We start from the raw sequence: 21,908 nt of genomic DNA on the forward strand, positions 1-21,908 counted from the left end.
AGGAGCTTCTTCCAGGCCTCCCATGTGGGTGCAGAGCCCAAGGACTTGGGCTATCCTCCACTGCCTTCCCCGGGCCACAACAGAGAGCTGGATTAGAAGTGGAACAGCCAAGACTTGAACCAGCGCCCTTATGGGATGCTGGCACTGCAGGCAGTGGTTTTACCCACTACATCACAGTGCCAGCCCCCCAATTTTTTTTAAAAAAAGTATTTATTTTATTTACTTGACAGGCAGAGTTAACAGAGAGGAGAAACAGAGCGAAAGAGACCCTTTTTAAAATTATTATTTTATTTGAAGGGCAGATTTACAGAAAGAGGGAGACACACACACACGCACACTCTCCCATCCGCTGGTTCACTCCCCAAATGGCCTCGACTGCTGAGGCTGGGCGAGGCCAAAGCCAGGAGCGAGGAGCCTCATCTGGGTTTCTCATGTGGGTGCAGGGGCCCTAGCACTTGGATCATCTTCCACTGCTTTCCCAGGCACATTAGCAGGGAGCAGGGTTGGAAGTGGAGCAGCTGGGACTTGAACCGGTGGTCATATGGGATGCTGACACTGCAGGTGGCAGCCTAACCCACTGCGCCATATCGCCAGCCCCGTTTACTATTTTCTTCCCAGAGTGGCTGATGAGGCTGTTTTGAGTGGTGTGTGCCAGGCTCAGGAAAGTTTAGCCACTCCCCTGTAGGCAGCAGGGGACCATCAAAGCAGGGGAGGGGGACACAGAGCTGCTTCTCACCTCCTGCCCAGCCTGCCTTTCTCAGTTTTCTCGCTTCCTAGCGCTAGACCAGGAGCTGGTCTCTCACAATTCCCTGGGACTCCTACTGACCACAAGGGGGCAGCAGCGACTGGTCACTCTGTCCCTTCTACAGGGTGGGTGAAGATTCCTTCAATCATTACTTAAAACTGGTGGGGATGGCCTAGACTCCCATGTTCACGAATTATCCAATACCCTCTAACCTTTTCTCCAGTTCTGTGTCTCTCTCACCCCCCCCCCTTTAAAAATTAAATTGAGAGGCGGAAAGACACAGAAGTCTCCCATCACTCTCCACATGCCCCAAGTGACTGGGGACTGGGCCAGGACAGTGCATGGGACACAGGTCTCCCGCACGGGTGGCTGGAACTCAGTTACTCTGCCAGTGGTGAGTTATCAGCGCTGCCTCCCAGAGAGCTGGGGTCAGGAGCCGGAGCCAGCAATTGAACAAAGGGACTCAGCTATGGGATGTGGGCATCTTTAACGCTCACCCCTCCCTGCTTCTCTGTTGAATTACCCTACAATATCAGGTGCAGGAGGAAAGCAAGGGAGGAGAGCCTACAGGCCTGGGCCCATTGCGTGAACGGGTGGAGAACAAAGCACTCCCCTCTTGGAGGCCCGGGCTGGAACGGCACCAGCATGAAACCCCAAAACTGGCCAGGGGCTCACATTTCTTGGACGTATGCCTGCAGGCATGGTGTGGGGCCAGGGGCGGAGCAGAGCCTGGGGGGGCAGAGCCTTGAAGGCTGGGGATACCCTGGGGCTGCTCAGACTTCCACATCTCCCCACGCTCAGTCATTAATTCCATGGCACTGTGAAGCACCTACTGTGTGCCCAGCCCTGTGACATCACCAAGGACCACAAGGTGAACAAGACAGGGCCCCGGTCCCCGCCCTCACGGGGGTCCCCTTAAGTAGCCATGAGCAACTGTGACCGGCGCAATGAGGGACAAGGGCGGGCTGCGGGAGCAGGTGCACACGTGGGAGCCCGACTGAGCCGGGCTGGCGGCTGCTGCGAGCTGACAGCGAGCCAGGGAGGGAGCTGGGTAGAACGTTCTGGGCAGAGGCAGCCGGCTGGGCGTGCGTAGCAAGACGGGAGCGAGCTGGAGTAAGAATCTCGGCCAAAGAGCCAGGTGCCTGCAGCGAGGCAGGGACACGGGTGGGAAGAGCTCCCTGGCTGCGGACTGGGCTCCGGGCCAGAGATGGGGCAGTCAGAGCATCTGTGGTCGCTAGGGCCAGGTGTGAGGGCCCGGAGCGGCCCTGGGTTTCCTGCGACTGTGGCTTCTCACCCCGGAGGAGGAGCCGCAGAGGCTGTGGCAGCGGGGACCAAGGCCTGGGCGCGGAGCCTGCCTTCCTGGCCCGTCCCTCAGCAGTTTCTAGCAGGAGACGCTTCCACGCTCAAGACGGGGAAACTGAGGCCTGAGGACAGGCAGTGTTACTCGGCCAAGACACGGAGACGGAGGCCGGGGCGGTCCCGTGCTGGGCGCACTCAGTCCTTGTCCTCTCCTTCCTTGGCTTCCGTGCCCTGCAGGGGCTCCAGGCAGTCAGCGGTGGTGCCTCCTCCCACGCCTTCTCCCGGGACTCCATTCGGGATGCTGCCGCCGTCGGCCTCCATCTTCTCCTTCAGGTTCCGCTTGAAGAAGCCCACCTGCGGGAAGAGAAGCCCAGTGAGCCCAAGTCCCAGGGGGTGCAGTGAGCCCCGGGGAGAGCTGGGAAACCCCGCCCCGGGCACGTGGGGCCCGCCCCGCACACTGTGGGCTTTGTCTGAGCGCTCATTCTTCTTTCCTTTTATGATTCATTTACTTCTTTGCAGCCAGCATTCTGGCACACCGGATTAAGCTGCCACCTATAATGCCAGCATCCCATGTGGGCGCCGGTACGAGTCCCAGCTGCTCCACTTCTGATCCAGCTCTCTGCTATGGCCTGGGAAAGCAGTAGAAGATGGTCCAAGTCCTTGGGCCCCTGCACTCATGTGGGAGACCTGGAAGAAGCTCCTGGCTCCTGGCTTTGGATTGGTGCAGCTCCGGCCCTTTCAGCCAATTGAGGAGTGAACCAGTGGATGGAGACTCTCTCTCTCTCTCTCTGCCTCTCCTCTCTCTGTGTAACTCTGACTTTCAAATAAATAAATAAATCTTTAAAAAAATAAAGTGGAGCACTGACTAAAAACTTCTTACAAGATCGGTCTTTAAAAAAAAAAAAGAAAGAAAAAAGAACAAGTGTGCAAAGACATGACTCAGGACAGCCTTTTCTTGCCATTTAGTTTGAAACAGATGCAAATTAGAGATAATCTGAAATGTTCCTCGGTAGGGAGCTTGTTCCATAAAAGAGGGGGCACCTGGACAGTGGAGCACTAGCGGGGTACAGCTGTCTGTGCTCAGACTGGAAGACACGGAGGTACACTTGTAGGGGCCGGCGTTGTGGCGCACTCCCATAAGGGAGTGCCAGTCTCCCCATCCAGCTTCCCGCTAATGCGCCTGGGAAGGCAGTGGTTGATGGCCCAAGACATGATACCCATGTAAAAAGCAGAGAGAGAGAGAGAGAGAGAGAGAGAGAGAGAGAGCACTAGCGCTTCTGTCCACTGGTTTACTCCCCAGATGCCCACAAATGCCCAGAGCTGCGGCCAGGACAAAGCCAGGAGCTGCGCATTCAATACGGTTCTCCCCCTGGATAGCAGGGCCCCGATTACTCGACCTATCACTTGCTGCCTCAAGGTATGCGATAGCAGGAAGCTAGAGAGAAGTGCAGCTGGGACTGGAACCTAGGACACAGACATGGGATGTGGGTGCCCCTAATGGCAACTTCATCATTGCACCAAGCGCCTGCCCCCTGCCTCTCCCTTTAGACTGTGAGATCCCCAAAGGGCAAGGGACCAGATCTGTGGCGAGTGCCTCACACCTTGTAGAGCGCCAGGAAGATCAGTAGCAGCAGCAGCAGCCCCCCGACGCCGCTCAGCACGTACAGGTAGACCATCTCCTTCTCGAACACCACGTCCACCTTCATGAGGACCTGGGAGGGAGGGAAGAAGCCACCTGAGGGGGCCCGTGCCCTCATCCAGGCTCCGCCTCCTCTCACCTGTCTGGGCTGTGTCCCTCCTTTGGGTCCCACGCTGCAGCCGCATGGCGAGCATGCACCCTGGGCCCACCCTCCGTCTTCCAGGGCTCCCCAGCTCAGCGGCGCACACAAAGCCTCCCAGTCTCTGGCTCCCCCAGCCCAAGACTCCTCTTCCTCGCTTGTGCCCCGGCCTGCCAGCCTCACAGACTCCCGCTTCTCACACCTGCCCTGCCCGCTCACAACCCTGGGCCTCTCCGCCCCCTCCGACTGCTGGGTTGGGAAGCTACCATTGACTCCTGCTTTGGGAGTTTTTATTTTTAAAACCAGCTCCTATCTGCTGGTTCACTCCCTAAATGCCCACAACAGCCAGGGCAGGGCCAGCCCATAAAGCCAGGAGCTGGGCACTCCATCCAAGTCTCCCACGTGGGTGACAGGGATCCAACTACTTGAGCCATCAGCTGCCTCTCAGGGTGAGCATTAGCAGCGAGCTGGAGTCAGGACGGGACAGGAACGGGGCACTGAACCCAGGTACTCCGGTGTGGGACGCGGGTGACCCAACTGCTCAGCTTGCGCCATCGTCTGACCACACACAGGCGGCCCTGACCGCCCCCCGGGGCTTCTCCTCGGCAGGTGCACTGGTCTGGCCCAGAGGAGGAGCTTCTGACTTGTGCTGAGCCCCACCCATCGCCCCTCTCGCTCTGCCCTGGGTGCCCCCCTCCCGCCCCCCATGTCCGCCTGTGGCCCATCTCCAGGGCTTCTGCGAAGGCCGAGGTACCTGGGCCACTGAGGAGTTACTGCCGTAGAGGTGGAAATGTTTGCTGCTGTTAAAGGAGATGGAGAGGGAGCTGCAGAGGTGCCACATGGAGGAAGCCTGCGGGGGCGGGGGCAGGACGGAGAGGCGTCAGGCCCCGGCAGGAAGGAGCAGAGGAGGGCGGGTCCCAGCTGGTGGGTGGGCCAAGCTTCCCTATACAGAGCCCCCAGGACCCACCCACAGGCCTCAGTAACAGCTGGGCACATTCTAAACACAGCATGGCTCTCCGGGTAACTAACGGGGAAACCTTCAAGCTGGCAAAGGAAAACGGAGGGAAACTCCGCTGGGGGCAGTAGGGGTGGGGTGGGGTATGGGGTATGGGGGTATCCTCCCCAAGGCCCTGGCACTCAGGCCCCCGTCCACATCCGTCAGCGTCAGGAGCAGGTGCTACCTCAATTTCGCCCACCAGCTCCACAGTCCCGAGCACTTCGACCAGCAGCTCCTGCTTGAAGATGAACGGGCAGCGAAACTGGGCTCTGGGGAGACAGGGCTGCCCGGGGCGGGGCGGCGGAAGGATCGCAGGCGATCAGAGAGGCTGTTCCACCCCCCCCCCCCCCGCGCCATCCTCGCCTCGCCCCGCCCCGCCCCAGTGCCCTCACCTGAGCCGCGCTGGGCACCCTCTTCAGATCCTCACGCTGGCAAGTGACAGGAGGCTCCTAGCAGAGGGTGTGTGTGTGTGTGCTGAGTTAGCAGTGGGGGGCTTCCCCACTCTAGATAAGACCTCCCCACCAGGGCCCTGCCCCCATCAGCCCAGTCCCATGCCCAGCTCCGCCCTCTTTACCCTGGGGGAGCTTATCCACCAGACACCCCAGACCACTCCCTCCAAGCCCCACGCCCCACCCCCGGGCTGTGGTATCCCCGCCTCCTCTGGGCTGCACCCACCGTCTGCACAGACCACTTGTACGTAATGGGTTCCTCGCCGTGGGGCACCGGCACCCCGACCAGGGCCTCCAGTATGGGCATGCTGTGCTGGTGCAGGGAGGGCGGGACCCGCACCTGGGATGGAGACAGGGTCAGTGAGTGCATGGCCGGGATGCCACCCTGCCCGGAGCAGCCCACGCCTCTCCCTGTCCTCACTGGCAGAGGCCCCGGGCATCTGCTCCCCGCGAGCTGGTGCGTGATGATGCGTGATGATGGACCACACCTGAGCCCTCCTCAATGGGAAAACCGCACCCTCCTGCTCCGCTGTCACCATTGAAGGTTTGGCTGGCTCCCCAAGCCAGGGCAGCTTCCACCCTCCTATATTCACCCAGCATCTGCCTGCAGGACGGCCGGGGATCTGCCTGTGCCGCTGACTCTGGCCTTGACCGCAAACTTCCTGAGCAGGGGAGCTGCGGCTTCTGCCACCTCTAACTTCCCAGCCCATAATAGGCCCCAACAGCAATGCGCAAGTGACACTTGAACAGGATGGATACAACGAGTATTCCTACAGAGCAGGCTGGGAAAGACTCACTTTGAAAACCGCACTGAATTAGGAGACGTCTCCAGATCACCTTTTTTTTTGTATAAAAAGAAATACAGAGGAAAGTGACGTAGGAGTGGCACCGAGGACATCTCAGACAAGCGGGCAGATCCATGTTCAATTAGAGGGTTTTACTGCTTATGCACCGCACAGACATTCGCGGGGGGCAACACACCAGTGAAATCCAAAAGGCCCAATATCAGCGGCAGCGTTTGAATTTAACCGTGAAAGATGATTTTAAAGAGAAATCTATATTTATTTGGGAGAAGGGGTGGGGGAGAGAGAGAGAGAGAATATGCCTCATCCTCTGGTTCATTCCCCACATGCCCAGAACAGCTGGAATTAGGTGAGGCGGAAGCCAAGATCCAGGAGCCCCATCTAGGTCTCCCGTGTGGGTGGCAGGGAGCCAAGGACTTGAGCCATCACTGCTGCCCCCCAGGGGGCGCACGAGCAGGAAGCTGAGCCAGGACTCTAGCCCAGGTTCTCCGACAAAGGCTCCTGGCATCTTACAGGTCACACCTTAACCACCACACCAAACACCTGCCCTACCCTTAATTTCTTTTTTTACAGACAGAGTTAGACAGTGAGAGAGAGAGAGAGAGAGAGAGAGAGAGAGAGAAAGGTCTTTTTCCGCTGGTTCACCCCCCAGATGGCTGCTACGGCCGGCGTGCTGCGCCGATTCGAAGCCAGGAGCCAGATGCTTCCTCTTGGTCTCCCATGGGGTGCAGGGCCCAAGCACTTGGGCCATCCTCCACTGCACTCCCGGGCCACAGCAGAGAGCTGGCCTGGAAGAGGGGCAACCGGGACAGAACTGGAGCCCCCAACCGGGACTAGAATCCGGGGTGCTGGCGCCACAGGCGGAGGATTAGCCAAGTGAGCCACGGCGCCGGCCCCTACCCTTACCTTTTAATCCCATTTTTCCCATGGACTTTTTGAAGTACTCATAGACTACATATTATAGTTACCCACCAAAATAAAACAAAAATGCTCTGGGGTTTGGCCCAGTGGCTATACTGAAGCACCCAGGTCCAATGCTCAGCTCTGGCTCCTAATTCTGGCTTTCTGCTCTCTCCGGCAGTGAAGACGGCTCAAATAATTGGCTTCAGGGCTGCCTGCAGTGCCAGCATCCCATATGGCCGCTGGTTTGAGTCCCAGCAGCTCCACTTCCTATTCAGCTCTCTGCTGTGGCCTGAGAAAGCAGCAGAAGATGGCCCAAGTCCTTGGGCCCCTGCACCCATGTGGGAGACCCTGAGGAAGCTCCTGGCTCCTGGCTTCGATGGGCACAGCTCTGGCTGTTGCAGCCAATTGGAGAGTGAACCAGCGGATGGAAGACCTCTCTCTCTCTCTCTCTCTCTCTCTCTCTCTCTCTCTCTGCCTCTCCTTTTCTCTCTGCGTAACTCTGACTTTCAAATAAATAAATAAATCTTAAAAAAAGAAATATTGTCTAAAACAGGATGGCAATGCCTGGGGCTAGAAGGTCTTATGGACCAGCGTGAGAATGATGGGGCCAGCATGGGTAAGGCACAGGCATAGGACCCAGGTTTGCCGCCTGGGCAAACTGTCTGGTTTTATGGCTGGCACAGCACCTACCCAAGTACCTCAACTCCAACTTGGCTCATGATACGTTTGAGTAAGACCCTAGCCTCTGGGGCCGGCACTGTGGCACAGCTGGTAATGCTGCCGCCTGTAGCGCCGGCATCCCATATGGCCACTGGTTCCTGTCCCAGCTGCTCCACTTCCCATTCAGCTCCCTGCCAATGGCCTGGGAAAAGCAGCAGCAGATGGCCCAAGTGCTTGGGCCCCTGCCACTAATATAGGAGACCTGGAGGAAGCTCCTGGCTTTGGTCTGGCCCAGCCCTGGTCATCGTAGCCATTTGGGGAATGAACCAGTGGATGGAAGATCTCTCTCTCTCTCTCTCTCTGTCTCTCTCCCTCTCTCTGTAACTCTGCCTTTCAAATAAATAAGTAAATCTTTTTAAAAAATATTTATTTATTCATTTGAAAGGCAGAGTTACACAGAGAGAGGAGAGGCAGAGAGAGAGAGAGGTCTTCCATCCGCTGGTTCACTCTCCAACTGGCCTCAAGGGCCAGAGCTGGGCCGATCCAAAGCCAGGAGCCAGGAGCTTCTTCCGGGTCTCCCACGTGGGTGCAGGGGCCCAAGGGATAGGGCCATCTTCTGCTGTTTTCTCAGGCCACAGCTGGGACTGGATGGGAAGTGGAGCAGCTGGGACTCGAGCCGGCGCCCATATGGGATTCTGGCACTTCAGGCCAGGGCGTTAACCTGCTGCGCCATAGCGCCGGCCCATAAATAAGTAAATCTTAAAAAGACAAACAAACGAAAGACTCTAGGTTCTCTCTCTTGCACTCTTTGTCTTCAAGTTCTGTGCTTCTGTGGGCCCACAGGCGCTAGCAGCTGAGGTAGACACTGTGCACCTGTGCAGGACGACAGAGCCAGGTGGCAGCTGGGCCCGCGGAGGGTAAGGACACTGTCTCACTGGCACAGCATCCCTTGACCCCAGGCTGGGGCCAAATGCGTGTGGGATCCATGGGGACCCTTCTCCCGGGGGTTCATACCTGGTACGTGTGCTTGACATGACGGATCTTGGGGCCTTTGGGAGTGAAACTGACATAGAGCGTGGAGTTTTCCTGCCTGTGGAGGGAAGAGCAAAGATGGGAAGTAGATGAGGTGGCGACGTGGCCTCAGGCTGCCTCCGAGTTGCCGGGGCTGTGCCAGGGACCACACGAGCACCATCTGAATCAATTCTTGCCAGGAACGGCCTGTTGTCTTCCTTGGGAAACGAAGGCTCCCCCAAAGGCGCCAGGGCTGGAGGTTAGGGCCTCAGGCCTCGGCCTCCCCATCGTGTGCCACCTCCCCAGGATCTCTATGCCTGCTGGGCCCTGCACAGGTGACCACACCAGCACTGGACTCCCTGCCCCATCCCTGTCTTTCCTGGCTCCAAATCCTCACCCAGGTCAGCCTGGTTGGCATTCATGTGCAGCGGCACTGGAGACGCAACCTCAGACCCTGGCCCTGTTCTTATCTCAGTGAGCCGGCTTGAAAAAGCACCTGTATATCTCTCATCTCCTTTTCTATAAATGAGAAAATCCAGGGGCTGGCACTGTGGCATAGAAGGTTAAGCCTCTGCCTGCAACGCCGGCATCCCAAATGGGAGCCGGTTCGAGTCCCACCTGCTCCACTTCTGATCCAGCTCTCTGCTAATGGCCTGGAAAAGCAGTAGAAGATGGCCCAAGTGCTTGGGCCCCTGCATCCATGTGGGAGACCTGGAAGAAGCTCCTGGCTTTGGATTGGCCCAGCCCTGGCCATTGTGGCCAACTGGGGAATGAACCAATGTATGCAAGATTGATTTCTCCCTCTCTCTCTAATGCTGCCTTTCAAGTAAATAACTAAATCTTAGGCATGCGGTGCCGGGACCCCGGGTTCTAGTCCCAGTTGGGGTGCCGGTTCTGTCCTGGTTGCTCCTCTTCCAGGCCAGCTCTCTGCTGTGGCCCGGGAAGGCAGTGGAGGATGGCCCAGGTGCTTGGGCCCTGCACCCGCATGGGAGACCAGGAGAAGCACCTGGCTCCTGGCTTTAGCTGGCACAGCACGCCGGCCGTAGCGGCCATTTGGGGGTGAACCAACGGAAGGAAGACCTTTCTCTCTCTCTCTCTCTCTCTCTCTCTCTCTCTCTCTAACTCTGCCTGTCAAAAAATAAATAAATCTTAGGAAAAAAAAAAAAAGAAAGAAAATCCAAGTGCGGTGTCCATGAGTCTTTCCCGCCACACATTCTGAGATCCACAAACTCTGCATGCGACGCGGCCTCTGCAGCTGGCCAGTGTGAGCACGTCTCTCCCCTCTCTGCTGGCGCTCCTGCCCCCCGGGAGCCAGCGTCTGGTGCTCCAGGGTTCGCCTGGGGCTCTGGGGTCAGACAACGAACTTCAGGTCAGACCCAGTGGCTGTAGGTTTGGTTATTAGGAGAATGGAGAGAGGCTCACAGCCTCCCACGGAGACCCTGCACACTCCAGGGAGAGCCAGCAGCCACGCCGTGCAGCGTGGACCCAGGGCCAGCTCGCGATACGCTTTCTCTGCCCCGAAACGCTGACCTGGCTCGGAGCTGGCAAAGGGCTCCCTCTGGTTTCCTCTGTTGGAAAGCGCTGGGGGACATGGCTGGAATCGGATCTGATCACCCTGTGTGGGCGGGTGAGTGGGGTTCTGGGAGAGGAAGGGGGCTTGGAAGGAGAGCCAGGGAGGCAGGGTGGGGCCCCGGGTGGGAGCAGGGGGCGGGGTTGGGGGACTCACTCCTCGATGAGGATGTTGATGGGGTACAGCACTGGGATGCTGGTTGTGGCCGAGTTGTCCTCCAGGAGGCTCGAGTCCTCGTTGTGACTGCATTGGGGAGAGGAGGAGCCGGGTTGGGAGGAGGAGCAGGACCAGAGGGGTGGGCGGGGCCTGCCCGGGCTGGCTCACCATTTCACTTGGGCGTGCAGCTCCACCAGGTCTTCCCAGGAGCTATTGAGCAGCGTGTTGAACATTACCTGGATGACAACCTGGCAGGGGGACGAATCGGGCACGAGACTTGTCGGGGGAGGCGGTGGTGGTAGGGTAGCCCCTTCCCGGTCATCAGTCACCGGCTCCCTTCTGCAGACAGCCGAGCCCCCAGCCCCCTGGTGTACTCACCGAGCTGCCCGCTCTAAAGATGGGAGAGCTCACGTTGCAAGACAGGGTCTTGGTCAGGAGCTCGGACTCCCCCGGGAGCTCCTCGCAGCTCACAGGTATCTGGCTGTGCGGCTGGCAGTGAGCAAAAAGCACAGGACATCACGGTGGGCAAGGCCAAGGGGCCGCCTCCCCCAGGGCTCTGTCCCTGTCAGGCTGTGTTCTGAGAGAGGCAGAGCCAAAGGGCCAGGGGCACAGACACAGGTTTAGGACCAAGACGGTAGCAGTGTGAAAACAGGAAGTGACTGAGCAGTGCAGAGATGGGAACGGTGCACCTGCTGTGGCATGAACCAAGCAGAGAATATTTCGAGATAGTTAAAATACTGTGGTCTCTACACGGGCAGCAACTGCTGTTTAAAAAGAATTTAGTTCATCTATTTGCAAGTCGAGAGAGAGAGAGAGAGAGAGAGAGCGCCCATCTACTTGGCTCACTTCCCCCCACCCCAAATGCCTGCAATACTGGGGCTGGGCTGAAGTCAGCTGGAAACTCAACCCAGCTCTCTCACATGGGTAGCAGGGACCCAACTATTTGAGCCATCGCTGCTGCCTCCCAGGGTTACAAGGGTGAGAAGCTGGATTCTGGGAGTGGAGCTGGGACTCGAACCCTGGCAGTCCGATATGGAATGCGCACATCCCAACCAATGGCCTAACCTCAAGGTCATACACCTGCCTCACAGCTGTTTTTTTGTTTTTGTTTTTTTTGTTTTTTTTTTTTTTTTTCCTAAGAGCTTGGGGAAACGCATTGTGGCACAGTGGGTTAAGCTGCCACTTGTGATGCCAGCATCCCATTTGGAGTCCCGGCTGCTCCACTTCCGGTCCAGCTCCCTGCTAATGCACCTGGGAAAGCAGCGGAAGATGGCCCAAGTCCTTGGGTCCCTGCACCCACGTGGGAGACCCGGATGGAGTTCCAGGTTCCTGGCTACAGTCTTCCCCCAACCTGGCCGCTGCAGCCACTGGGCGTGAGCCAGTGGATGGGAAATCAGTCTTTGTGTGTGTGTGTGTGTGTGTGTGTGTGTATCTGTCTGTAATGCCTCCTTTCAAAGAAATAATAAATAAATCTTTAAAATTGTTTATATTTAAAACAATGGTGGCAGACAGGCGTTTGGTGCAATGGTTAAGTCAGCACTTGGGATGTCTGCTTCTCACTCAGGGGGCCTAGTTTGAGTCCTGCAACTCCATTTCCAATTCAACTTCCTGCTAAGGTGCACCCTGGAAAGCAGTAGTGATGGCTCAAGTCCTCGGGGGCCTCCAACCAATGTGGGAGACATGGATGGAGTTCCCAGCTCTTGGGTCAGACTGGCCCAGCCCTAGCTGTTTCAGTCATCTGGGGAGTGAACCAGCAAATGGACAATCTCTCTCTGCCTTTCAAGTAAAATGAAAATAACTTAATAAAAGTTTTAAAAGTTCCAGGGGCTGGAGATGTGGTGTAGTGGGTAAAGCTGCCGTCTGCAGTGCTGGTATCCCATATGGGTGCCGGTTTGAGTCCCGGCTGCTTCTGTTCCGATCCAGCTCTCTGCTGTGGCCTGGAAAAGCAGTGGAGGATGGCCCAAGTCCTTGGGCCCCTGCACCCGCATGGGAGACCAGGAGGAAGCACCTGGCTCCTGGCTTAGGATCAGTGAAGCTTTGGCCATCGCTGCCATCTGGGGAGTGAACCAGCGGTTGGAAGACCTCTTTCTCTCTCTCTCTCTCTCTCTCTCTCTCTCTCTCTGCCTCTTCTTCTCTCTATGTGTAACTCTGCCTTTCAAATTAATAAATCTTAAAAAAAATTCCAGGGAAAAATAAATAAATGGAACAACTGAGGTCATCTTTGAAAAAACAGTTTGGTTACCTCTAGGCAGGCAGCGAATGGATCTTGGTGAACCAAGTGCATTTTTAAAAAATGATTTATTTATTTATTTGTTTATTTAATAAATGTGCTGCCTCCCAGGCACACTAGCAGGGAGCTGGATGGTAAGCGGAGCAGCTGGGACTGGAACCAGCGCTGCAGTATGGGAGCTGGGAGTCCCAAGCGGTGGCTTAAGCTGCTGCACCACAAGCCCCACCCTCACCAAGTGCATCCTGTTGACCAAGTACACCTGGGGACAGGTTTACACACCCCTCGTCATGCGGCCCTCGGACTAGCCCTGCGGCTGCCTCCAGCCTCATTATTGATTGTGGAACCCAAGGCTCAAAGAAGAGTAAAACTTGTCCCCCAGATCACGTGGGAACCGGCTATGCCTCCAGGCCCCACCCCCACCCCGCAGGTGCACAGCAGCTGCTGCCGCCCACGCATGCGCGCTAGGCTGTGCAAGCTGCCCAGGCTCAGAGCGAGCAGGCGGCAGAGGCGGAGGCGGCAGCCGCGCTCTCTCGGGTCGCAGCTCAGGCTCACCTGGAGCGCCTCCACCTTGCGGAAGGAAAGCCCCTGGGGGAAGCGCAGGTCCAGCTGCACCCAGTACGCATCCTCTCCGGGGTTCCTCAGGGTCAGCTCCACCGAGAGGCTGGCCGAGGGCGTCAGGCGCAAGACGCTGGACCTGGTGGGGAGACCAGGGAAGAGTTACCGGGCCGGCGATGGAGGACGCTGGCTCCCGCCCATCCTGCCGGGGCTCCAGGGGACTCATGTTTCCCTGACAAGGCCACCAAGGCCCAGGGAGGGAGGTGGTGGCCCCAGGGGACCTATCTGGCCAGGGCCAGGGAAGTGGCTTTGGACCCAGAAGACCACCATCTTTGCAGCACGCTGGGGGCTGCCCAGGACAACAGCGCGGAGCAGGTGGCCGGGGTCGGCCTCACAGACCTGGCGGTGGAGAAGGACAGCCCCAGGTTGGCCTCGCATTTCTTATCCTCCCCGCAGTTCTTCTCAAAAGGGATCTGGAAGACCACGCAGCACAGATGAGGAGCCGCAGGCCCCAGGCCCCGCCCCGCCCAGGCCCCCCAGACCCCGCCCCTCTTACCTCCTTGGTCTCTGAGTGCGGCAAGGGTCTCAGGATGGGCTGCCTGTCCTTGCCCTGCAGTGCACAGAGAGGGTGACGGCGGGTGTGGAGGGGGTAGGTAACACAGAAGAGGGCTGCGGGGTGGGGGTGGGGGGCTTGGGGCTCGGCTGGGCTACCTCCTTCTGCCGCAGCCACAGCCTTGTACCGCCACCCTCTCTGTGGGGGCAGCTCCTCAGTGTCAGGCCAGCTCAGGATGCCCCAGCCCCTGCCCTGGACAGGAGATCAGGGCTGCAACAAAGCAGTTCAGGGTTTCACCCCGGCAGGGTGCCTGGCTGCGCAGCCGCGGGCTCACCTGCTGGTGGCCCCGGGTCTTCCCTGTGGTGCTCCTCCGTGCACCCCAGCGCCCCGGCTCTGGCCAGATCAAGGCCAAGGCTTTCCACACCTTTACTTGGGGCCAGGCCCCACGCTGGGCCGCTGGGTGTACACCAGAGAACAAGATGGACCCTCTGTCTCCCCACTCCCCCATCTGTGGTGGGAGGAACGACCCGGCATTCCCTACATTCCCAACCGAGTGGGCCACGGGTGGGTACTTCACGGGACAAGTACAGGGCACACCAGGACTCCTACCCCAGGCGTGGGGGTCAGGGGAGCTTCCAGAGGGAATGGCGCCCCCCTGAAGTCTAACCGGGGAGCAGGAGTGCATATGAAGGGCCAGAGGCGGTAGCAAGGACGTGTCTCTCCGATTCCACCGAGGCCATGTTTGGGGTTGGACTTTTACGCTGAGGCTATAAAGGGGCCCTGGAGGATTTTGGAGCTGATCCGCGGCACCTTCTAGAAAGACTCCAGCCTCCTCCTCCCCCTCCAGGCCGCCTCCCGGGCAGCCTGCAGACTCTTCCTTGAAGGGCTGGGTCCTCACTGCTTTGCTTGCCACTGGCTCTGACCCAGAGGGTCCCCAGCAGCCAGGGCCCCACAGCCCGGGCAGGGCCTCAGGCTCGCTCAGCCGTCTTTCTGCCGGAAGCTAAGCCCCTCTTCCTAGCTCCCTTGAACTTGACACTGATATGGAGAACCAAGGCAGGGAGTTGGCCAGAAATAGGTGAGCTGGGATTTTTGCCAGTCCTGCATGGTAACCTTATCCCTTCACCTGTCAATCTAATTATGCCCACTTTCCCAGGATGCACCTGTGTCTTATCTGGGTCCAGGACCGAGGAGAAGCCACTATGTCACGTGGAAGTTAAACTCCATGTGGAGGTGCCATAAAAATCCCAGAATGCTTCAGGTAGGCTAAGACCCAACCTCATTTGTTTACCCAATGCAGGCACTGCCCCTACAGACTGATAATGGGGGCGGGGCTCTCTTTTGCCTTTGACCAGGCTCTCGCTGGCCACCCCCGCCTCCAGCCAAGTCTCTGGCCCACTCAGGATGGCTGTCTCTCCGTGGGGGGCAGCCCCCCACTCACACATGAATGTGTGTTTTCTCTCTCTCCCTGTTAAGCAAACCCTGGCACTGTATGAACCTGGAGTAACAATTCAGACACCCCCGGGCCCCCATGTCCTGCCAGCTTCCCTCCACCTCACTGAAGCCTGTTCATGTTGTAAGAACCAACGGCCTTTCCCCCAGAAACCATTTTTTTTTTTTAACAGAGGATGGAGAGCAAGGGGACAGAGGGGAGCCCAGGCGTTGGTCTCCAGCAGGGGGTAAGCAAACTGTGGCTGGAAGGTCAAATCCAGTCCCCCAGTTCTGTAGAGAAGATGCTCCTGGCCACACCCACCACTGCCCTCCTGCGCAGGGCTGCTTTGCCTGCCCCAGGGAGCCGAGCAGTTAGAGCAGAAATTGTGTGGCCTGCAAAGCCCAAGACGCTTAGCGTTTGGCCTCTTCCAGGAAGTCTGCCAGCCCCTGATCTACACTCACACAGCCACCACTGCCGCTCCAGCCTGCAGCCGCTGCCTCGACTCTGTCCGTGTGCAGCTGAGTTGATCCCACGGGGCCAACCTCACCCTTGCCTAGAATGGACCCAGTTGCCCCCCTGGGAGGGTGACTCCCAGCCTCCACCACCACCCCCACTGCACCAAACAGCTCGCCTTCGCTGCACAGCTGTGTCGCCTCCTGGGCTCCCTGTCTCGTGGTGGCAACATTGGCCCAGAAATGGGCGCCATCATCTGCCTCTTCCGTCTCTCTCTGAGGTCGTCCCCCTCTCCCTGCCCACAGCCCTGGTCCTAGTTCAGGCCTTGGGCCGCCCCTCAAGGCGATTGACAAAACAAGCCTCCATCCCTCCAGGAGCCCCTCCTTGCAACCCAGCTTTCTTGTGGAGGCAGGAACCGGCCGCCTGCAGCACCTCTGTGGCCATGGAGACGGCCACCCCACCTTCCCCCGACTCTCCCGCCTGGTGGTCCCACGCCAAGGCCTCGGTTGTCCCCACGTAGCCATGCGTCGGGTGCGTGTTGGACCCAAGCCTGCAGGAGTATGACCGAGGGCCAGCACGAACAGAAAAGGAAGCTCTCTCCTTTCTACTTGGGGTTGCCATGGGGTGAAGGCGATGCCTGATGGTGACACCAGCGCGGGGATAGTCAGCCATGCTAGGAAGTCAGGCTCCTGGTGGCCTTGTTGGCTACCTGGATACAGACATGTGTGACACCAGGATCATCCCCAGCCTGTACAGAATCAATAGATGGATTCCTTTCTTACTTAATTAAGGCAGATGTGGATTGAGTTTCTGACACTTGCAACCCCTCCCCAAAAAAATTCCCATGTATACATAACGTTCTCCTTCCTCTGCACGCATGCCTTTAGGGGCTCCCCAGCGACCTCAGGGAGAAAGGCCAATTCCCCGGGGCCATCTGGAAGGGGCGTGTGGGCCAGCTGACCCTCCTGCCCTGTGCTCCCTCCTGCCATGGCCTCTGCAGTCCGCATGTCTGGCTTCCTTCTGAATGCCCGCCTCCCCCTCCCCCAGGTTCCCTCTGCGGGAAAGCTTTGCAGACCCCTCTGAATCGCTGGCGTGGACCCTGGCTGCCCCGGGAAGCTGGCTTCCCCAAGAGGGGACCCTGAGCGCCGTAAAGGCAGGGGCCGTACTTATTTATCTCCCTTAGCACGGAGCAGGAGCGCGTGCAACTTTGTTCAGGTGCCGTGATGAGCTCCAGGGATCTAGGCTTTATTTTTAGGAGTCATCGCCGTTACCTCCAAATCTCGCGAGAGTGCGGGGCTGGCGGGGACACCCTCCATGCAGCCGGAAGCCACAGGAAAAGTAGCCGCCACAGTGCAGGAGCGAGAGGTGTTCAGTTCTGAAAGAGGCCTGGGAGTGCAGGGACTTGTCTAACAGACGGGGGAGCGGTGCTGCAGAGGGCTGGAAGCTGCCGGTCTTGGTTCTGCCCAGCAGGCCTGGTCACCACCAGGGAGTATCCCGGGTGTCCGACAAGGACATCAGGCGGTTGGTTTGGGTGGGGAGTGTGTGATCCGGGAGACTAGGGGCAGACATTGTTTCTCCCCTTTTACAGGGCAGTAGCACCCCAATGCGGTTCTGAGGGAGCCTCCTGCCCCTATTGAATACCCACGAGCTAATGTAGATGGGCTGTCCCTTCACCCTGGCCCGGCCTGCGCCTCAAGCCTTCTCATGTTCCCTGCCTGGAGTTTGCCTCTTGAGCGGTGTCAGAAGCCTGATGAGGTCGGAACCTCTGTCCAGCAGGGACCGCAGCAGATGCACTGAGCGAGAAGAGCCCACCCACTCCTGTCGTCTCTTGGGGACCCCCAGAGCCACCACCCTGGCTCCCCTTCCTTCCACACTTGGTTTTCAAATTTCTCGCAAGTGCAGACTTTCATAAACGCTGGTCCTGCTTAAGGAAGCCATGTTTGGTTTCTGTTGTTTAGGACCAAAGACCGGTGTATTTCATAGTCACTTCCACTTTTCCCCATCGGCCCCCCAGCCAATCTGTTCTTACCGTCCTTTGGTCCCTGGATGTCCCGTCTTCCTCCCAAAGAGAGAAGTTCAAGGAGACATTGATGGGGGAGATGAGGTCTTGGATGCATACCTGGGGGTGACAAGAGCATAATTTACAAGTCTAATCTCTGCTACAGTCCAGATTAAGTGCATACCTTGTCTGCATTTTACAAGTGATGTAATTCTAGTAGTTGCTTGGCTTAGACTTTGCCAGTACTGAACATGTTTTACAACTAACAAGTACATGAAAATATATTTCCCTCAGCAGGGTATTCACGTGTTTCTCAGCACAAGGATCATGCCTCAGTCCCAGTTCCAAGGCAGACATCGCTAATCAATCACAGCACTTTTGCCCAATGAGTTCTAGTGGATGCCCACGAATCTTTGTCGAACTGCACTAGGCAGCCATCATCAAAATTTGCTAGAATATTCTAGCATAACTAGACTAACCTAACTCCAGAATATTAGTTTCTTTTAAAAAAGATTTATTTATTTACTGAAAAGGCAGAGTGACAGAGAGAGAGAGAGAGAGGGAGGGAGAGATCTTCCATCTGCTGGTTCACTCCCCAAATGGCTGCAACAGCCAGAGCTGGGCCAGGCTGAAGCCAAGAACCTGGAACTCTATCTATAGAGTCTCCCACGTGGGTGGCAGGGACCCAAGTATGTGGGCCACCATCCACTACTTTCCCAGGTGCATTAGCAGGGAGCAGCCAGGACTCGAACTGGAGCCCAGCAGGAGATGTGGGTGTTGCAAGCGGAGGCTTAACCGCCTGCACCACACTGTTTGCCAGGAACAGGAAGGGTTCTTGGCCTTTTGTTACTGGTGGAGCCTGGCAGTGGCCCCTTGCAGACGCTTAACCCTAGGAGGCAGGCATGATTACCCTCGCATTCACGATGAGAGAGAGGCCCAAAAGACGACACAGACATCCTACTGTCTGAACCTTGGAGTATCAAAGGCAAGAGCTGAGGCCAAACGTTCACATTCCCAACCCAAGGGCTTCCCACCAGGCCACACTGCCACCTTCGTGGCAGTGTTTAAAATGTCCAGCTCTTGTAAGGGTGGGGGTGAGGAGCTGAGGGGTAGGAACTGGGGGTGGGAACAAGACCGACCGTGATTCTATCCTTGTTCAAACTGTGCGATGAGCATCAGCTGGTTCATTAAACTTCTTTTTCTACTTTTATAAGCTTGACGTTCCTCATAGTAAAAAAATTTAAAACAAACTCCAAAGACTATAGCAGGGAGCTGGATTGGAAGAGGAGCAGCCAGGACTAGAACCGGTGCCCATATGGGATGCTGGCACTGCAGGCCAGGGCTTCAACCCGCTGTGCCACAGCGCTGGCCCACAAGCTCCAAAGTTTTCCACCCTGTTCTTATAGTCAGCTTTTTATGAAAAATTTAAGAGGCAAATGTTTGGTTCAGTGGCTGGGACTCCTGTATCCCATATGGGAGTGCCTGGGTTCAAGTCCCCATTCTGCTTCTGATTCAATTTCCTGCTGGTGTGCACCCTAGGAAGGCAGTGGATGACTCAGCGGTTTGGGTCCCCACCATCCCATGTGGGAGACCTGGATGGAGTTCCTGGCTCCTGGCTTCAGCCTGGCCCAGCTCTGGTTGTTGTGAGCATCTGGGGAGTGAACAAGCAGATGAAAGATCTGTGTGTGTGTGTGTGTGTGTGTGTGTGTGTCTTCCTGTTTCTATTTTTTCAAATAAAAACAAATAAGTTTAAAAAAAGAAAATGGGCAGGTGCTGTGGCATAGCAGATAAAGCTGCCGCCTAAGGCACCAGCATCCCATATAAATAAATAAATCTTATAAAAAATAGAAAATGGGGGGCCAGCGCTGTGGCGTAGCAGGTAAAGCTGGTGCCTGCAGTGCCGGCATCCCATATGGGCACTGGTTTGAGTCCCGGCTGCTCCACTTCCTATTCAGCTCTCAGCTGTGGCCTGGGAAAGCAGTAGAAGAAGGCCCAAGTGCTTGGGGCCCCTGCACCCGCGTGGGAGACCTGGAAGAAGCTCCTGCCTCCTGGCTTCGGATCGGCACAACTCCGGCCGTTGTGGCCAACTGGGGAGTGAACCAACAGATGGAAGACCTCTCTCTCTCTCTCTGCCTCTCCTTCTCTGTGTAACTCTGACTTTCAAGTTAAATAAATAAAATAGAAAATGGAAAAATTATACCTCTGAATAAATGATCATTTAAAAATAAATATTTTAGAGACCATAAGAATGGGATTTCAGTCTCATTTTTAAAAGATTTATTTATTTATTTATTTGAAAGTCAGAACTAGAGAGAGAGACAGACAGACAGACAGAGATATACAGGTTCACTCCCCAAATGACTGCAATGGCCAGGGCTGGACCAGACCAAAGCCAGGAGCCAGGAGCTTCATCCAGGTCTCTCACATGGGTGCAGGGGCCCAAGCATTCGGGCTACCTTCTGCTGCCCTCCCAGGCACATCAGCAGGGAGCTGGAACTGAAGTGGAGCAGCCAGGACTTGGACTGGTGCCACATGGGATGCTGGCATTTCAGGTGGTGGCTTGACCCACTGTGACACAACGCCGGCCCCCTTCTGTCCCATTTGTATACAGGATTGCTATAGTCAAACCAAATCTGGGTATTTCAGCAGTTTAACATTAAAAAAAAAGTCTCAGGGGAGGGCATTTAGTGCAGCAATTAAGACTCCACTTGGGACACCTGCGTCCAACATCAGAGCGCTGGGTTCAAGTCCCGGCTCCGGTTCCAATTCCAGCCCCTACTTAAATGAACCCTAGGAGGCAGCAGTGATGGCTCAAGTCTTTGGGTCCCTGTCACTCACAAGGGGGACCTGGATGAAGTTCCAGGCTCCTGGCTTTGGCCTGGCCCAGCCTTGGCTGTTACAAATACTTGGAGAGTGACCCAGAGAATGGAAAATAGATATATTCTCTCTCTCTCTCTCTCTCTCTCTCTCTCTCTTTTTCTGCCTCTCCTAGAAGTAAGTTTTTAAAAATTCCTCTTTGTTTATTTTTTATTTTATTTGAAAGGCAGAGAGAGGCAGAGACAAAAAAACAGACAGAGATGGGCAGAGAGAAATCTTGTATATGCTGGTTCATTTCTCAAATGCCTGCAATAGCTAGGGCTGGGCCAGGCCAAAGCCAGGAGCCTGGAACTCAATCCAGGTCTCTCACCTGGGTGACACGGACTGAAGTTCTTGAGCCATCATCCTCTGCCTCCCATGGTGCATTAGCAGGAAGCTGGGTTGTCAGTGGAGCCAGGACTGGAGCCCAATCACTCTAATATGGGACATGGGCACCCCATGTGGTGTCTTAACCACTGAGCCAAACTTCCACCACAAACAAGGAGTTTTTAAAAATAATAACGGGGGCCAGCGCTGTGGCATAGCGGGTAAAGCCACCGCCTGCAGTGCTGGCATCCCATATGGGTGCCGGTTCGAGTCCTGGCTGCTCCACTTCCTATCCAGCTCTCTGCTGTGGCCTGGGAAAGCAGCAGCAGATGGCCCAAGCCCTTGGGCCCCTGCACCTGCCTAGGAGACCCGGAAGAAGCTCCTGGCTCCTGGCTTCGGATGGGCGCAGCTCCGTCCTTTGTGGCCAATTGGGGAGTGAAGCAGCAGATGAAGACCTCTCTCTGCCTCTCTGTCTCTCTCTGTGTAACTCTGACTTTCAAATAAATAAATTAATTTAAAAAAAATCTAGGAGGAAATAGGCTAAGGGAGTGATTACTACCATTGCTCAGCAGAGGAAATGGTAGTGCAGCAGTCACAGCCTTTGGCACCCGCTGGCCAGTGACAGGGCCGGGCCTGCACCTGCTGCTACCCCCCGCTGCAGCTAGCTCGCCCGCCCCTTCCAGAGCATCAGCGCTGGCTCCCTCACCGGAAAGTGAAACCAGAAGTCAGTGCAGGACTGGACTTGTGTGACAGTTGTGTTTCCGCTGAGCTCATGTCTCCCTCCTGGGAACAGCCCCCGGCTCCTGGTCCGATGGCCATCCAACTGCAGGGTGTACATGAGGTTGGCCACCAGAGGACCTGGGCAGTGAGAGAGGCAGGCGTTGAATGGCGGGGACGCGGGACCGGGGCAGGTGGCTGCTCTTGTTGGGGGGGGGGCAGCAGGACAGCACTGACCTTGGAAGTGAGAGGTGAGGGACTTGACCTGGAAACAGACTGTGATGTTAACGCCTTCCTTCTTCTTGTGATTGGCTGAGTAGGAGCATTCCACCTCGTGCACCGGGATCTCGGGCGGGGAGAAGCGCATCAGGGTGATGATATCCACCACGGGCCGGGAGCTGCAGGGTGGAAAACAACC

The 21,908-nt window shown here is 56.8% G+C and overlaps 1 protein-coding gene across 2 annotated transcripts in view; it reads right to left on the reverse strand.

The window, feature by feature from the left end:
* Positions 1-269: 269 nt before the first annotated feature.
* The window catches only part of ITGAL (integrin subunit alpha L), a 39,168-nt gene continuing 17,529 nt past the window's right edge, over positions 270-21,908 (reverse strand). The window contains exons 16-31 of one of the 2 annotated variants that reach the window (XM_017337750.3): positions 21,728-21,888; positions 21,480-21,631; positions 17,621-17,710; positions 13,713-13,766; positions 13,556-13,629; positions 13,154-13,295; positions 10,750-10,860; positions 10,540-10,619; positions 10,372-10,458; positions 8,649-8,724; positions 5,495-5,608; positions 5,212-5,268; positions 5,004-5,102; positions 4,577-4,672; positions 3,646-3,756; positions 270-2,398 (exon numbers count right to left, since the gene is read on the reverse strand). In XM_017337750.3, the coding sequence (XP_017193239.3) occupies positions 2,240-2,398; positions 3,646-3,756; positions 4,577-4,672; positions 5,004-5,102; positions 5,212-5,268; positions 5,495-5,608; positions 8,649-8,724; positions 10,372-10,458; positions 10,540-10,619; positions 10,750-10,860; positions 13,154-13,295; positions 13,556-13,629; positions 13,713-13,766; positions 17,621-17,710; positions 21,480-21,631; positions 21,728-21,888 (1,663 nt within the window). In that variant the 3' untranslated portion in view covers positions 270-2,239. Of the gene's footprint in view, positions 2,399-3,645; positions 3,757-4,576; positions 4,673-5,003; positions 5,103-5,211; positions 5,269-5,494; positions 5,609-8,048; positions 8,508-8,648; positions 8,725-10,371; positions 10,459-10,539; positions 10,620-10,749; positions 10,861-13,153; positions 13,296-13,555; positions 13,630-13,712; positions 13,767-17,620; positions 17,711-21,479; positions 21,632-21,727; positions 21,889-21,908 lie in introns of those variants that run through there. The other variant, XM_070064867.1, reaches the window with a different exon arrangement.

The sequence above is a fragment of the Oryctolagus cuniculus genome, chromosome 19 (assembly GCF_964237555.1).
Source record: "Oryctolagus cuniculus chromosome 19, mOryCun1.1, whole genome shotgun sequence".
Lineage (NCBI taxonomy): Eukaryota > Metazoa > Chordata > Mammalia > Lagomorpha > Leporidae > Oryctolagus > Oryctolagus cuniculus.